The following is a 16,200-nucleotide window of genomic DNA, read 5'->3' on the forward strand; positions in this document are numbered from 1 at the left end:
TACCAAGAGTCCCATACCCCTCCCTTATGCCCCCCTCTTATATGCATTTATCCTTGGTCTGTTGCCTTTGTTACATTAAAGGAAGCATAATACAATGTTTCTGTTAATTGTAATTTCTAGTTTACATTTTATTTTTCCCTAGTACGTCCCTATTTTTAACACCTTGCAAGGTTGACATTCATTTGTTCTTCCTCATGAAAATACATATTTGTACATTTTATCACAATTGAACACTCTAGGTTTCACTGAGTTATACAGTCCCAGTCTTTATCTTTCCTCTTTCCATCTGGTGTCCCACATGGTCCTAACCTTCCTCTTTCAACCATAATCATAGTTATCTCAAAATTGTGTTCCAAACCTCTCACTCCTGTCTCTTCCTATCTGTCTGCAGCGCTTCCTTTAGTATTTCCTGTAGAGCAGGTGTCTTGTTCACAAACTCTGTCATTGTCTGTTTGTCAGAGAATATTTTGAACTCTCCCTCATATTTGAAGGACAGATTTGCTGGATATAGGACTCTTGGTTGGCTGTTTTTCTCTTTCAGTATCTTAACTATATCACACCACTTCCTTCTTGCCTCCATGGTTTCTGCTGAGAGATCCGCACATAGTCTTATTAAGCTTCCTTTGAATGTGATGGATCGCTTTTCTCTTGCTGCTTTCAGTATTCTCTCTTTGTCTTTGACGTTTGATAATCTGATTATTAAGTTTCTTGATGTAGGCCTATTCAGACCAATTCTGTTTGGGGTACGCTGTGCTTCTTGGATCTGTAATTTTATGTCTTGAGAGATGGGAGATTTTCATTGATTATTTCCTCTGTTATTGCTTCTTCCTCTTTTCCCTTCTCTTCTCCTTCTGGAACACCCATGACATGTACATTCCTGCATTTTGTTTTGTCCTTCAGTTCCCAGAGACGTCGCTCATATTTTCCATTCTTTTCTCTGTCTGTTCTTTGGTGTGTAGGCTTTCAGGTGTCTTGTTATCCAGTTCCTGAGTGTTTTCTTCTGTCTCTTGAGATCTGCTGTTGTATGTTTCCATTGTGTTTTTCGTCTCTTGTGTTGTGCCTTCCATTTCCAAAGATTCTGCCAGTTTTTTTGAACTTTCAATTTCAACCTTATGTATGCCCAGTGTTTTCTTTATAGCCTCTATCTCTTTTGCCATATGTTCCCTAAACTTTTTGAATTGATTTAGCATTAGTTGTTTCAATTCCTGTATCTCAGTTGAAGTGTAAGTTTGTTCCTTTTACTGGGCCATAACTTCGTTTTTAGTGTAAGCTGTAGTTTTTCTGTTGTCTAGGCATCTGGTTTCCTTGGTTAACCCGATCAGGTTTTCCCAGACCAGAACAGGCTCAGGTCCCAGAAGTAAGAAATATTCAGTATCCAGTTTCCCTGATGGTGTGTCTTAAAGGATTGACACACCCTATGCTTTTCTGCCCAGCAGGTGGTGCCTCTCAGCCTGTAGCTCCAGACTGGTGTAAGGAGGTGTGGCCCTTGGCTGTTTTCCCCCAGGCCCTGGGGTCTGGTTCTGAATGGAAGGCAGGTAGTAGAGCTTGGCACCACCTTCTTCCTCTTAGGGAAGATATGCCCCCTAGGGAGTTTTCATTTGCATATAAATAGGTTCTTTGTTCCTCTGACTCTGCTATCTCCACCTTTTTCTGGGTCAGAGCACTGCAAGCTGAAAATTGCTGAGGCTTTCTCTACTGCAGAGCACTGCGAGCTGAAAACAGTTGAGGCTTTCTCCACTGAGCTGCCCAGGTTGAGAGAGAGAAAAAAAGGGACAGAAAGCCCTCTTTCAGGGTCAGTCCATGGTCCCCAGTTTCACCCTCTGCCAGAGATAGCACCCGGTCCTCTAGGCTCCCCCTCTAAAGACAGAGAAGTCCCCTGGCTCTTCAAGGTCAGTTGTCACTAAAACCCTCTGTCTGCTTGTTGAGGATTTGCAGCTTGCACTGAGCAGTCCTCATTTGCCAATTACAACCCCAGTTGGAGCTGGCCTGAGGTATATTCGCTTGTTCATCAAGTGCTGCTCTCTATCTCAGCCAGGCTTTGCTGTTCGGGCTGCTGTGGGTGCAGGGGGCTCCCGGCTCAGGTCCGCAGTTTCTACTCACAGATTCCATGCTGCGATCTCAGGCATTTCTCCCAATCCAGGTTGGTGCACGATGTGTGGACAGTCATGCTTGTCCCCCAGCAGTCATTCCAGATCATTTGCTAGTTGTTCCTGGTTGTTTGTTAGTTGCTCCGGGGGGACTAACTTCCACTCCTCTCTATGCTGCTATCCAAACAGCAGATTTTTCTCTGGATTTGTTTTTATTGGCTCACTTATATCATGGTTAGGGTAAAATTTTCCTGCTAGTAATTTTTTTTGTTTGGAATGTACATGTTGTGAATTTTATGTCCGGTGTGCCAGCTAACGTTGTATTCCTTTAACAGCTTTGTTCTGGCAGATAATTAAATATCTCGTGAATCAATTTGATCCTTCCAAATTTTGTTTTTCAGTTCTTTTAGGTTGGATCTGGAGTGGCCTTTACTCTAGAGCTAACTTAGCACCACTTCTAAGGTTGGCCCCTCCGCCTCTTTCCGGAATGCTTGGTGTGTGTGGTGAGGCACTCCTCTCTGGCTGGTGGGAACTCAGGTGGCTCTTGCCCTGTGTGAGCTCTGGGAATTGTTGGGTTTCTCCCTGCGCCTGTGGACATTAGTATTCAGCCAGAGACCAGTGGGATCCCATGCATATTTCTCTTACTCTTTTTCACTGCGGCTCCCATCTCTTGGGTACTCTGCTCCCAAATTTCTGCTAGCCTCGGCATTGGGAATTGGTCTCTGGGCTCGGTTTGGGTTCTCTGTGTGGCTAACATCCTCTGCGAAAGCCCTGGTGATCTGTGCCATGTGTTCTTTCTGTGATGTTACAGCATGTTGTCTGCATGACCTGGAGGACAGGGTAGAGGTCACAGTGTGTCACTCCTGAGCTCGGCCGTAGAAGGCTGATCTCAGTCATGGAGTCTAATCATGTCGAAACATTCGCCATAAGGGTCAGATTCCTGAAGCCCCTCGTGAGTTGCCCCAGACTTTTGTTCGGCTTCCTTCTTCCTGCTTCCTCCTGCCTGTGCTGTAACCATCGCAGACCCTCGTTTCCAGTGACCTCCCTGGGCCTCTGTATTCACTGTGCCCCCCACTTTGCGGGGCTGACTCCTGCTCTTCCCTCAGTACAGGTGGCCGCCTCCGGAGCCTGCCCATACCCCGTTCTTCGTGCTCTCCTGGTCTGTTAGCCGCCCCGCCCACCTGTACTCAGCCCCCACCAGGACTCCACACCACCCCCAGGGCCCCTCTGTTCCCCTGGTACCGTTGTGGTCGACCGTCCGTCATTCCTAGCACCCAGCAGGCACGCGCTCAGGATTTCCTTAGTGAACAGAGTGGAGAGAGCATCTTAGAGTCAAGTGAATAGTGACTTGGCATTTAAGCCTGCTCCCTAGTTGATTTTAGCATTGGACTTAACATACGGTATCACAGCAACTTTTGATTGACCATAATAATTTAATTTAATGAATCTGTCTCATTTTGCAATGACTTTTTGGAGAGAATATGTAATATTTTACTCATATTATATTACAGTAGCCTACTTTAAATTGTATTCTTGAAACCTTAAGCTTACACCACAATATATGTATTATTAATATAAAGTGAGACTTTCTTTTTCTAAACAGTTAATTCTTTCCATTGTTCTGGGCCTGTGAAGTTTACCATAGAGTGGCATTTGAAGTATCATACCTGTCACAATGAACATGCTGAACTGGAAGTAAGTAAAACACAAATCTTAAATGTATGTAAAGCTATGAAGTAACAATTGTAAGTGTAAAGATTTATTTGCCTACCAGGTGAGGAAGTGAGAAATGAAGACTATAGTTTTAGAAATGTCACTGATTTATCTGGGGACTTAAAGCAGTAAGTCAATGTATATTCTTGGAAGAATGCCAGCCTTTTAGTTTCCTTGTATCTTATGAAAAATATTAGTAAATACTTAAATCAGACATGTAGGAGTCATGGATAAAGGCACTGTGTGTCACATACAAAACAAATTCAACTTAATTTTAAAAAGAAATTTAATTTTAAAAAGGTTCACTTCATTCATAAAATTAACAATAGAGAACAGAAATTGAGTTAGTACAAGTGCGTTTGGGGAGAATGGGGGACTTCTGAAGACGAAGGAGAAGGAAGGAGCCTCCTAGGGAGGAAAGCGAGTGGGGCGGGGTGAGGGAGAGGGGGAAACAGGCCGTGCAGACCCTCTCCTGCCCTGGCTTCTTCCTCTGGGGTGTGTGCCAGGCTGCCCCTCTCCCGTCTCCCTCATGCGGTGTGTGCCGGGCTGCTGGTGTCACTCTCTGCAAGTTCTTTCTTTTGATGATCTTTTGATGGTGCTGGGAATCATTTCATCTTCAGCCTCTCTCTTATCTGTTGATCTCCTGGCTTGAATAATAGACGGGTGTCCTTATTTTTATTTGTATTATCTTTCCACTTGGAGTGAAGGATGTGATTTTTTTGGAATACTCTTTTGTCATTTTATTTTATCCCTAAATGTTTTACTCCTTCACACTCAATACTTCAGTGTGTGTTAATTAAGAATACGGATATTCACTTAGATGACACAGTACAGTTACCAAATTCTGGAAATTTAACATTTGATATAATTGTCTAATTTACAGACCTTATTAAAATTTCACCAATTGTCCCAATATGTTCTTTATAGCAGGTTGTCTTATTTTTAATTGCCTTTAACCTGAAATGATTCTTCAGACTTTTTTTGGTGGGGGGAGGGGGTCTTTTTTGACATTGGTGTTTTTGAATCATCAGACCATTTTTTAGCAAACTGTCCCTCAGCTTGAGTATTTCTGATGTTCTGTTATGATTAGGTTCATATTACACATTTTTGGCAGAAGTTTTATCGCATTTTTGATGATGTCAGCTTTGTCCTGCTGGTTAAGAAGGGTTTGCCAGGTTTCTGTATGGTAAAGTTACTACTTTTCTCTTAGTTATTAGTAACAATTTTTGAGGAGATACTTTTGATACTCTATACCTATCCTGTGTTTTTCATCAAACCTTCACCCACTTGTTTTAACATCCTTTGATGATTCTTGCCCTGTGAATCAGCTCTCACTATGAAGATTGCTAACTGGTGATTTTCTAAGTCTCTGTTTTCCTATGTTTATTAGCATTTCACCATAAGGATGTGCTTTCACTTTTCCTCACCCTAACTTATCTGTTAGTCAATCAGTCAACATAAAAATGGACTTACTGAATTTTACTAGTTGTAACGGTTATAATCTGTTACTATTTTTATTTGTTTTTCTCAAATTATACATTTGGCTAGTGGGACACAAGATAACCTTTCCTTGATGCCAGAGAGCTGCTGTTGGGGCCGTGACTTATCCGTCGGGTCTAGGATGTCAGGAATCCTTGACAGAGGCTTATGTTGATAGATAAAGGAGTGTTTGCTCTCAGCCAGGTCAGACCCATTAGCTATACATTACTGCGGGGTTTATCTCAGTGTTTGGTTTATCTTTCTATGCAGGCAAATACTCCTTTCTTTCTCTTGAAATCTCTTGCACATGAAATAAAATAGAAATAGCCCCATTTCCTCATGATAGTATTGTAGCCACTTGTTTTACTGTAAGGTGATGTTTGTACTATGTGTTACTCTTTGGTATTTTGTTCTACTGCATATATTTAAGTTTTCCAAACTGAATGGTATTATTTAGATACTAAGTTATATTTATCTTCCTGGATAAGAAGTGTAGAAATGAATTATAATATACAGTTTTGCCTTGATGGTAGGATCTGTTACAAAAGCACAAACTCAGTGTTGATGAAGACTTTTGTGGTCATTATTTCAAGAACATTGAGTGTTGGACAACAAAGATTGAAAACCTAAATTGCAACAGTGACACACAAGTGTTTCCCTCATTGACTGTGAGTATGTGTCTTGCCATGTTAAAGTAGTTTATTTTATTCCCTATGAATACAAATATCAACTTAAATTCTATTTTTTCAGTATTTTGATAAAGAAAGGTGCTTACTTTGTTAATTTTTAGGTGAATTTAGTTCTATTTTGCATGTTGTAGTACACAACCAGTAAGATATTGGCACTATTGCCCCACTTCTTTGCACCCTTTTGCAGCAAAATCCTTGAAAAGATGGCGTTACGGTCTGCTGTCTCCACATCCTCTCCTTTCCCCTCTGAGGCCCACATCTCGTGTGCATGCCGGCGACCTCCAGATTTACCCCTCAGCGCAGGCGCCTTTTACCTGGCTGTCCGCTTGGCTCCTCGGTCCGGGTCTGGCAGGCGCGTGGCAGCAGAGCTCCTGGTCGCCTCAACCTGTTGCAGGCAGAGCCTTCCCCATTTGATGGACGGTAACTCCTGTCCCACAATGGCTCAGGCCAAACCCTTCGGGGTTTTCTTTGATTCCCTTCTTTTCCTAACCCCCAGTGCAGCAGGAAATCCTTCTGAGTCTGTCATGTGGGCCCACCTTGGTCTGGCCACTGGCGCCTCGGCTGTGGTTGTCTCCATGGCCTTCGGGCTGGTCTTGGCGTTGCTTCCCCTGCCCCTGCCAACCATGGCCAGCAGCCAAGCGGCTCCATTCACATGTGCTCAGATGATGTTTCTCTGCTCGGTCCTCGCCGTGGCTCTGTGTTCTCCTGGGCGGTCAGCCAAGTCCCTGCAGTGACCCTGCAGGGTCCTGCGTCCCCACTGACTTCCTCCCCAGTCTCTGCCTGACTCGGCCCGCTCCAGGCCCCCCATCCCTGCTGCTCCTCAGACACGGAGGGGAGTTCTCACGTGGACCCCTGAGGCCGCTCCCCGGCCGGGCCGCCCCTCCTCGTCCAGCCTTCACGTGGACCTTATGTCCAGGCATCCCCAGCCGCAGGCTCATCTGTCTGCTCCCCCTCCAGGGGCACACTCTTAGTTAGTACCATTTCTTACTGTGTTTTGACAGCCACAAGGCAAGCCGCCTCATTCTTTTTCAAAAAGTTGTTGATTGTTCTTATTTATTCTCCCAAATGAACATTAATGCTAGTATTTTTATTATATTGAAAGATCCTTTGGAATTCTGATAGGAATTGCATTGTATTTTATATCTCAACTTGGAGAGTTGACATCTTCAGACCTTCAAGTCTTTGCAGCCAGGAAAAAGATACGTCTCTCCTTCCATTACATTTTTTTTTTTGTCTTTCCATAATGTTTTATAGTTTTTTGTAAATGCCTTATATATATTTCTTACATTAACTTCAAGCTTCTTTCCTGTTGTATTCAATCAACAAATTCAACTATTTTAAAAATAATAAAGATTTAGCTGCAAGTACATTCTTTAGTCTTAAGACTATCAAAGTTTCAAAACACAACTAAATGATGGTGCATCCGTATAATTAAAATATGCTGGTAGTTAAAAATTACATAGACAACTTGTAAAGACATGAAGGGTGTTTAAATACTTGGTCAATGGAAAAATCGTTTTAAAATAGATTTTGCTTCCACTCATTTTTAATTATTGATGGGAAAAAGCATAGAAGATTATATTCTGAGATGTTGACAGCAGTCATCCCTGAGTAGTGAGGTTATTGGCTGTTTTATTTTTGTTCTTCTGTGAATTCTGAAATGAAATTATGTCTTCAGTAAAAACTTTAAAGGAGTTATTTTAAAAATATGTGTTGAAGTATACTAAATATACGGAAAAGCACTCACATCCTAAGTGTACAGCTCAGTGAATTTCAGACACTGGCGCATGCTGTGACCCCCCCCACCGCCCCCCGATGGAGAGGCAGGGGTCGGGGCCTCTGAGAAGCAGCGCTCCTTTCGACCCCTGACCCCCGCCCCCCAACCCCAGTTAGGGGTGAAATTTTTAAAAAGCAAGATTTTGTTTCTCCTGTTCGGGATCCAGTGAGATTTGTTCTCTCATATTCAGCTTTCAATCTGTATTTTTTTAAACATATTTTTAATTTATTGTTAAAGTTGTTTCTCCCAATAGAAATGCAGCAGTATAAAATGAAATTATTATTTTTTTTTCCCCAGGGTAAAGAACTAATGTCAAATATCAGAAATGTTTCAAACCAGGAAGGATCAATGGTAAGTCATTTTATTTGTTTTCAAATCAAATAAATACACCTACATAGAGGTAGGATTGAAAATAATCTGCTGATGGATAGTTGCTTGGAGGGTAATAAAAAATAGGGTTATTAGAAATGAAAAGAAAAAGAGAATGTCTTTATGAATTTCGTGTATATTTATTTCTCTCTTTATTTAAAAAAATCTCTTTAAAATTGTCATTTAAGATTAACTTCTGTGCATTTCTTTTTTCCAAAAAGTAAAATTCTACTTTCACAGATCCCACAGAGCATGCCTGTGGGCTGGTGTTGCTGTTCAGGATGTGAAGGAGCAGATAGAAGCAGTGCGTGTGGCACAGGGAGGGAAAGCGTGGACCCCGGGAGTCGCTGGGGGCTGGGAGATTGGGTGGGACACCAGGAGGGTCCGAGCGGCTTCGAGTGGGGCTGAAGGCAGGTTGAGCCAAGCTCGACACCTTCTCTCACGCGGTGACTGTGCTTCCAGCTCTCCTCACCCGTCCAGGTGCAGGCGGGGAAGGTCCAGCAGGGGGACCACGTGAGGTCCGGGGCAGTTAACTGGGCATCGGAGGCCTCACGGTAACACGGTGGGCGCCACCGGGGAGACGGCACCCAGGGGTGGGGTCGCTGAACCCAAACGCTCCACGCGAGCCCTTTCCAACACTGTTAGCCGGCTTCCTCCCCTGATTCAGTTTGTAACAACACACATTTAATTAAAGCTGGCTGCTTGATGATATCAGGATAAAATATGAGAAGGGAAATATTAGCACAAATACTTGGATAGTAAGTGAAATGCAGAATGGTAATGTTGGGGGGAGCCCTGTAGAAATGTAAAGGTAGCAAAGCCTTTTCCTTCCCACCCCCCTCTCCTGCCACAGCCTGCCACTCCTTTTCTGTTTTTCTGTTTGTTTTTAAAAAGTAACCTAATTCAACCCAATTTTTTTTTTATTATTAAATTCAGTTTTATTGAAATACATTCACACACCATACAATCATCCATGATATACAATCCACTGTCCACAGTATGATAACATAGTTATGCGTTCATCACCACAATCTTATCTCTGAACATTTTCCTTACATCAGAAAGAACCAGAACAAGAATAAAAAATAAAAGTGAAAAAAAACACCCAAATCATCCCCCCATCCCACCCCATTTGTCCTTTAGTTTTTATCCCCATTCCTCCACTCATCCATACACTAGATAAAGGGGGTGTGATCCACAAGGTCTTCACAATCACACTGTCACCCCTTGTAATCTACATTATTATGTAATTGTCTTCAGGAGTCCAGACTGCTGGGTTGGAGTTTGGTAGTTTCAGGTATTTACTTCTAGCTATTCCAATACATTAAAGCCTAAGAGGTGTTATCTATATAGTGCATAAGAATGTCCACCAGAGTCACCTCTCGACTCCATTTGGAATCTCTCAGCCACTGAAACTATTTTGTCTCATTTTGCATCTCCCTTTTGGTCAAGAAGATACTCTCAGTCCCACGATGCCGTGTCCACACTCATCCCTGGGAGTCATACTCTGCGTTGCCAGGGAGATTCAACCCAATTTTAAAACTTGTTTGTGGTGAACAATTGTTTAGCTATCCCTTACATGGTAATTTTAAAAAATAACATCAAGGTTTTGTTTCCTGTTTCAGAATGTTGTAGCCAGAACACAGAGGGCTGGGTTTCATGTCTTTATTGTTTCCATTAAAACAGAAGGGACAGCTGCCGGCTGGGACTTGAACGGTACAGTTCAACTGCATCCGTATTTGTTGTCTGCACTTACTGTAGTGTATGTTTTTGTCATTGGCCTGAATTTACATTCTTTCTTAAAAACACATCATGCAAAAATGAATCTCCGTTAATCGCACTTTTATTCAGGGCACGTAAAACCCTGCTTGTTTTAGCTGCAATATTTATTTTTAAAAAAACATTGAAAATGTTATTCTGTCATTTGAGGTAAATTTTTTAAATTTCATACTTTATAGTGGGTATAAAATTTTCTGTCCATTCAGATTTTAAATTATTTTTAACATGTAGAAATGGGTAGGCAATATAATTATATTTGGAGTAGATATACTCCATTTCTTGAAAATGGCCATCATCGGGTATAAAAGCTTTGTTCTTTTAGTGGTTTTATTTTAAAGGATTGTCTGCAGCCTGGGATTGAAGTTATGCATCTGGCCACTGTGGCTCCCCAGGAGGCTGGGTGCACTGGGTCCATGCAGCCGTGGCTCCTGGCACCTGTTTCAGTGAGCAGTTTCCAGGGAAATGACGGCTTTCCCGTTTTCTGGAACTGCCGTGGCCCCTGGCCTCCAGAGAGGGTGCCTGCTGGGCCGACCGCAGCCAGGCAGCCTGCCTCTCAAACCCTCTGTGCAGACACACTGGGGATGCGTCCAGGGGTTCACAGGCTGCTCTGATTCATCCTCGGGAGACACAGTGATGCAGCCAGGTGTGGCCTTGGAAGTGCCCGGTCCAGGGGGCGGCAGAAAGCCACGAGGCCAGGCAGCATCGCCGCAGGGGCACGCAGAGGCGGAAGAAGGGCTTCCCGTGGGAGACGGCTCCCTGCACCTGAGGGTGCTGGCAGTTCCAGACCGTGCAACCAGCAGGGGACAGCCATGGGGCCCTCCACCGCCTTCTGGGCTTGTTGCCGCTTCCCTTGGCACCAGCAGGCTCCTTGAGAACTGGAGAAACTCTGAGCCATGTGTCTGCCGTTGCGCTTGGTGCTCGTGCAGATGCGCAAGCTGAGTAATTTATCCACATTACATTAAGAAAGAAAAGTCCGTGGCATGTGAGGGAATCGGCAAGGGGGCTGGTCTCAGGCCACAGGACAGCCAGTGCTGCTTTACTTGGCACAGGTTTTGACAACAGCCTGTGGACAGGTGGAGAAGCTTGGTGAGGTTACACAGCAACTAGGGATTGTTCAAATCCCTGCGTGTGATAGAGGAACCTCCCACAGTTGTCAGTTTGGTTTGTGTTCTTGGAACTTTCTGGTAAATGAGCTTATATTTACAAACTTAGGAGGAGCCTGGCTGTTATTTAACTTGCTTATTTCTTCTTCCTGTCTGTCCCTCCCCTTCCCCAGTTTCCCTTTCTGCGATGGGGCCTCATGGATATATCTCTGCGTCAGATTGGCCTCTGATGATTGTGAGTATCACTTGTAGTGTTTTTCCTTTTGTAAAATGGCTTTTGTGTCCTAATTGGCAAATTCTTAACTTTTACAGTCTTGACAGAGGTAATCCCTATGTAGCTAATGCTGCGAAATACCCTTTATTCTTGGTTCTTGAGTCCCCGGAAAATAAAGGATTTGATACTTAAATGTAGGAACACCAACTTTTAAATGATCAAAGGATTGACTGACTAAATTGCTTCTCTTCCCACAGTTTTACATGGTGATGTGTGTTATTTATATTTTCTATGGCGTACTCTGGCTGGCATGGTCCGCCTGTTACTGGAAAGATATATTAAGAATCCAGTTCTGGATTGCAGCTGTCATTTTCTTGGGGATGCTTGAACAGGCGGTGTTTTATGCTGAGTACCAGAGCATCAACAGCACCGGACTGTCAAGTAAGTTGCGACTGTAGGTTCCAAGGGGCTTGGGTTGGGGGCAGACGTGTGGGAGACCCTTTGTGTGGTCAGGACAGCCACCTTGTGGTCGGAGCAGGAGGAGGCCGAGAAGAGAGGGCTGGAGGACGGCTGCGATCTGCACTGGTGTGTTCTGCTTTCCTTCGTGCTGGCTCTCCCTCACCTTCCTCCTGAAGGAGGGAGAACTTCCATTCCCACAGCTCAGCTGCCAGTGATTTTGTTAGAACAACAGAGTTCTGGCTGGGGCCTTCCGGCGCTGCCAACCCTTTTATCAGGTTTCTCCATTTTTCCCCATCCTCCTCTTGCTTCTCCTCCAAAAAGGAAAGAAAGGACATTTAGCCTCAGGGAGTTAAATCTGTGGTGTGGGATGGATGGGCACGCAGCCTTCCTGCAGCCTTCCTGCACCCTCCCAGCCCCTTTTTTTCTTTATTACAGAAGTTATGGGTTTACAGAACGATGATGTAAAATACAGGATTCCCGTATACCACCCTATTATTAACCCCTTGCATTGGTGTGCATCGTTGGTTACAATTGATGAAGGCACACTTTTATAATTATACCATTTCCTATAGCCCATGGTTTAACTTAGGGATCACTGCTTCTGTAGTGCAGTTCCATGGATTCTTTTTTTAATTCTTTTACCATATATACAATCTAATGCTTCCCCTTTTAATCACCTTCAGATATATATTTCAGTGCTGTTTATTGCATTCAGAATGTTGTGCTAAATTACTACCATCCATTACCAAAACATTTCCATCATTTGAAACAGGAACCCTGCATTTTTTTAATTCAATTTTATTGAGATATATTCACAGACCATACAGTCACCCATGGTGTATAATCAGTTGTTCACAGTATCATTATATAGTTGTACATTCATCACCAGAATCAATTTTTGAACATTTTCATAACCATTTTCCTAAAAGTTAAAGTAAAAAAAGAACACCCAAAACATCCCATACCCCCCATCCTCCCTATTATTCATTTACTTTTTGTCCTCATTTTTCTATTCATATCTGTCCATCCACTGTGTAAAGGGGGTGGGAGCCACAAAGTTTTCACAGTCACAGGGTCACACAATATTGGCTATATAGTTATATAATTGTCTTCAAGAATAAAGGCTACTGGGTTACAGTTCAACAGTTTCAGTTATTTCCTTCTAGCTATTCCAATACACTAAAAACTAAAAAGGGATATCTATATATTGCATAAAAATAAACCCCAGAGTGACCTCTCAACTCTATTTGAGACCTCTCAACCACTGAAACTTTATTTCAATTCATTTCTCTCTTCCCTTTTTGGTCCAAGAAGGATTTCTCAATCCCATGATGCCAAGGCCAAGCTTTTCCCCGAGTCATATCTGACATTGCCAGGGAGTCATGTCCTACATAGCAGGGAGGACAGTAGGTTTACCTTCAGAGTTGACTTAGAGAGACCACATCTGAGCAATAAAAGAGGTTCTCTAGGGGTGACTCTAAGGCACAATTGTAAGTAGGCTTAGCCTCTCCTTTGTAGCAACAAGTTTCATAACTGCAAGCCCCACAATTGAGGGCTGGGCCTTCTAAATTGGTAGACCCTACCCCCCCACCCCCCAGAGGAGGCAGGGCAAGATGGTGTAGAATTAGTTAGCCCTCTAAAGCAACTAGTAAATAACCAGGAACAACTAGTAAATGATCTGGAACAACTGTTGAGACATCTGTAACTAGGCACACATTGTAAATTGGTAGTCCCCAATGCTTGTGAGAATATCATTCATTCCCCAGATGGGGGAATTTAATATTTCCACATTTCCCCCAGTCCCTCAAGGGGGCTTTGAAAATACATGTTTATTCTCTGCCCAAATTACTCTGGGATATATCAGGGCTTCACACTTACCTGTACAAGCCAACCAGATCTCACATCCTATTCAAAGTTCCATGTAGTTATGGTGTTTGAATAAACTGAACATACAAGTTAAATTAGTGTGCTACAAAAACTATAGATTTTACACCTAATAAAATAAACATCTCTTTCTTTGGTCTCACACAGAATTTGAAGTTTTTAATCACTGTCACTGTTGTCCTTTACCCTTTAGGCTGATTTACCTTAGTCCTAACTAAGTCCATTTCATTAATATCTCTAATTGAAGTCTGATCTCTCTTTTCAGACTCTTTAACATTTGCTGTATTGGGTAATGCTGACATTCATAGCTGCCAGACTCTAGCTCTGAGTCTCACGTGTCACACAGATACCCAAGGTTCTAGGGACTGACGAGTTATACACAAAGGAATCAGCTTCGCAAAATTTGGAGATAGACATTGCTTTTTTGAAGGACAGTTTTGCCGGATATAGGATTCTTGGTTGGCAGTTTTTTCTCTTTCAGTATCTTAAATGTATCATACCACTTCCTTCTTGCCTCTATGATTTCTGCAGAGAAATCCGCACATAGTCTTATCAAGCTTCTCTTGTGTGTGATGGATTGCTTTTCTCTTTCTGCTTTCAGAATTTTCTGTTTGTCTTTGACATTGGGCAGTCTGATCAGTAAGTGTCTTGGAGTATGTCTGTTTGGATCTATTCTGTTTGGGGTACACTGCACTTCTTGGATCTGTAATTTTATGTCTTTCATAAGAGATGGGAAATTTTCAGTGATTATTTCCTCCATATTGTTTCTGCCCCCTTTCCCTTCTCTTCTCCTTCTGGGACACCCATGACACGTATATTCATACGCTTCTTGTTGTCATTCAATTCCCTGAGACACTGCTCATATTTTTCCATTCTTTTCCCTGTCTGTTGTGTGTGTGTGTGTGTGAGATTTCAGATGTCCCAGCCTCCAGTTCATGAATCTTTTCTTCTGCCTCTTCAAATCTGCTGTAGTATGTCTCCATTGTTTTTCTTCTCTTGTGTTGTGCCTTTCAGTCCCATAAGTTCTGCCAGTTGTTTTTTCAAACTTTCGAGTTCTTCCTTATGTTTTCCCAGTGTCTTCTTTATATCCTTCATCTCTTTTGCCGTATCGTCTCTCAATTTGTTTATTTAATTGATTTAGGAGATTTGTTTGATTAATAATTAGTTGTTTCAATCCCTGTATCTCAGTTGATGTGTAAGTTTGTTCCTTTGACTGGGCCATATCTTCGTTTTCCTAAGGTGACTCAAGATCTTTTGTTGTCTAGGCTTCTGGTTTCTTAATTGCCCCATCAGATTTTCCCAGACCAGATGGGCCCAGGTCTCAGGAGGCAACTGTATTCAGTATCAGGCTTCCTAAGGGTGAGTCCCAGCAGATTGTCAGACTTCCCCATGAGGCCTCTAGACTCCCTGCTTTTCCTATCCTGCCCAGAAGGTGGTGCTCATCAGCCCACAGCTCCCCACTGATGTAAAGAGGTGTGGTCCCTTTAATTCTAAGGGGACGCTGTCCTGGCCAGGGGCTGGCAGTGTGAGAGGCCAAGCTTAAGCTGTTTCTGTTTTTTTTTAACCCCCAGGCCCTGGGGTCTCAGTTCCCTGAGGGAGGGCCCCCACTTGAGCTGGGCCCCACCCACCTTTCCTTAGGGAAGATACACCCTTTGGGGAGTTATCTTCTACACTTGAATTCGTCCTTTGTCTCTCTGACTCTTTTAACTCTACTCTTGCCTGGGTCAGTGCTGACAATTAAAACTGCATGACATTTCCCCTAATGAGCTACTTAGAATCAGAGAAGAAAAAAAAAAAGGAAAAAGAGAGAAAGCCCTTTTCAGAGCCAGGCCTCAGCCCCCAGTTTTGCTGGTCAACCAGTGTTGGTACCAACAAAAATCAGTTGGCCATAAACACAGCCATTTTCCAGTATTCTGAGCTCAGCCGTCTTCAAAAGCCTCTGTTTTTGTGTGTGTGTTTTTTTAATTAATTAATTAATTAAATTGTTTATTTATTTATGTATTTTTTCTGTCAGCCCTGCCTCCTCTTTGCTGGAAGGAAGCTGTTTCCTTTCCTGCTTTGTCTGGATTATCTGTGCTTGTAGCTTGTATTCAGTAGTCCAAATTGTTAATTCAAACCACTGTTGGAGCTCTGTTGAGTTACTTTCCCTCGTTCCAGGTAACCTGCTTCTTTTTTCCGTGGGGAATGTTTCAGCCCAGCCTGCCGGGCCGGTGGAGGAGGGGCATCACTCTGTAGTTGAGGAGCTTTTTTTACAGTTCTATGCTGCAATCTCAGCTGCTCCACCCATTCCAGACTGGTGGACGATGTGTGTCCAGTCACAGATGTCCCCCAACAGTTATTCCAGACTATTTACTAGTTGTTCCTGGCTATTATCTAGTTGCTCTAGGGGACTAACTAAATTTCACACCTCTCTATGCCGCCATCTTGTGCCGCTTTCAATCCTGCACAGTTTAAGCCTTAATTTCCCATTCCCTATCCCCACCCTGGTAACCTCTATTCTAGATTCTGACTCTTAGGAATTTGCCTATTCTAATTATTTCAGATCAGTGAGATCATACAATATTTGTCCTTTTGTGTCTTGCTTCTTTCCCTCAACATGATGTCTTCAAGGTTCATCCATGTTGTCACATGCTTCAGGACTTCATTC

General features: G+C 43.0%; 1 protein-coding gene across 2 annotated transcripts in view; it reads left to right on the top strand.

Moving 5' to 3' along the window:
• The window catches only part of TMEM87B (transmembrane protein 87B), a 76,100-nt gene that overhangs the window by 20,464 nt on the left and 39,436 nt on the right, over positions 1 to 16,200 (top strand). For both annotated transcript variants that reach the window (XM_037807661.1, XM_037807662.1), the window contains exons 3-8: positions 3,691 to 3,782; positions 5,813 to 5,947; positions 8,043 to 8,096; positions 9,740 to 9,830; positions 11,170 to 11,231; positions 11,468 to 11,651. In XM_037807661.1, the coding sequence (XP_037663589.1) occupies positions 3,691 to 3,782; positions 5,813 to 5,947; positions 8,043 to 8,096; positions 9,740 to 9,830; positions 11,170 to 11,231; positions 11,468 to 11,651 (618 nt within the window). The remainder of the gene's footprint in view (positions 1 to 3,690; positions 3,783 to 5,812; positions 5,948 to 8,042; positions 8,097 to 9,739; positions 9,831 to 11,169; positions 11,232 to 11,467; positions 11,652 to 16,200) is intronic.

The sequence above is a fragment of the Choloepus didactylus genome, chromosome 17 (genome assembly GCF_015220235.1).
Source record: "Choloepus didactylus isolate mChoDid1 chromosome 17, mChoDid1.pri, whole genome shotgun sequence".
In the NCBI taxonomy this organism is placed as follows: domain Eukaryota; kingdom Metazoa; phylum Chordata; class Mammalia; order Pilosa; family Megalonychidae; genus Choloepus; species Choloepus didactylus.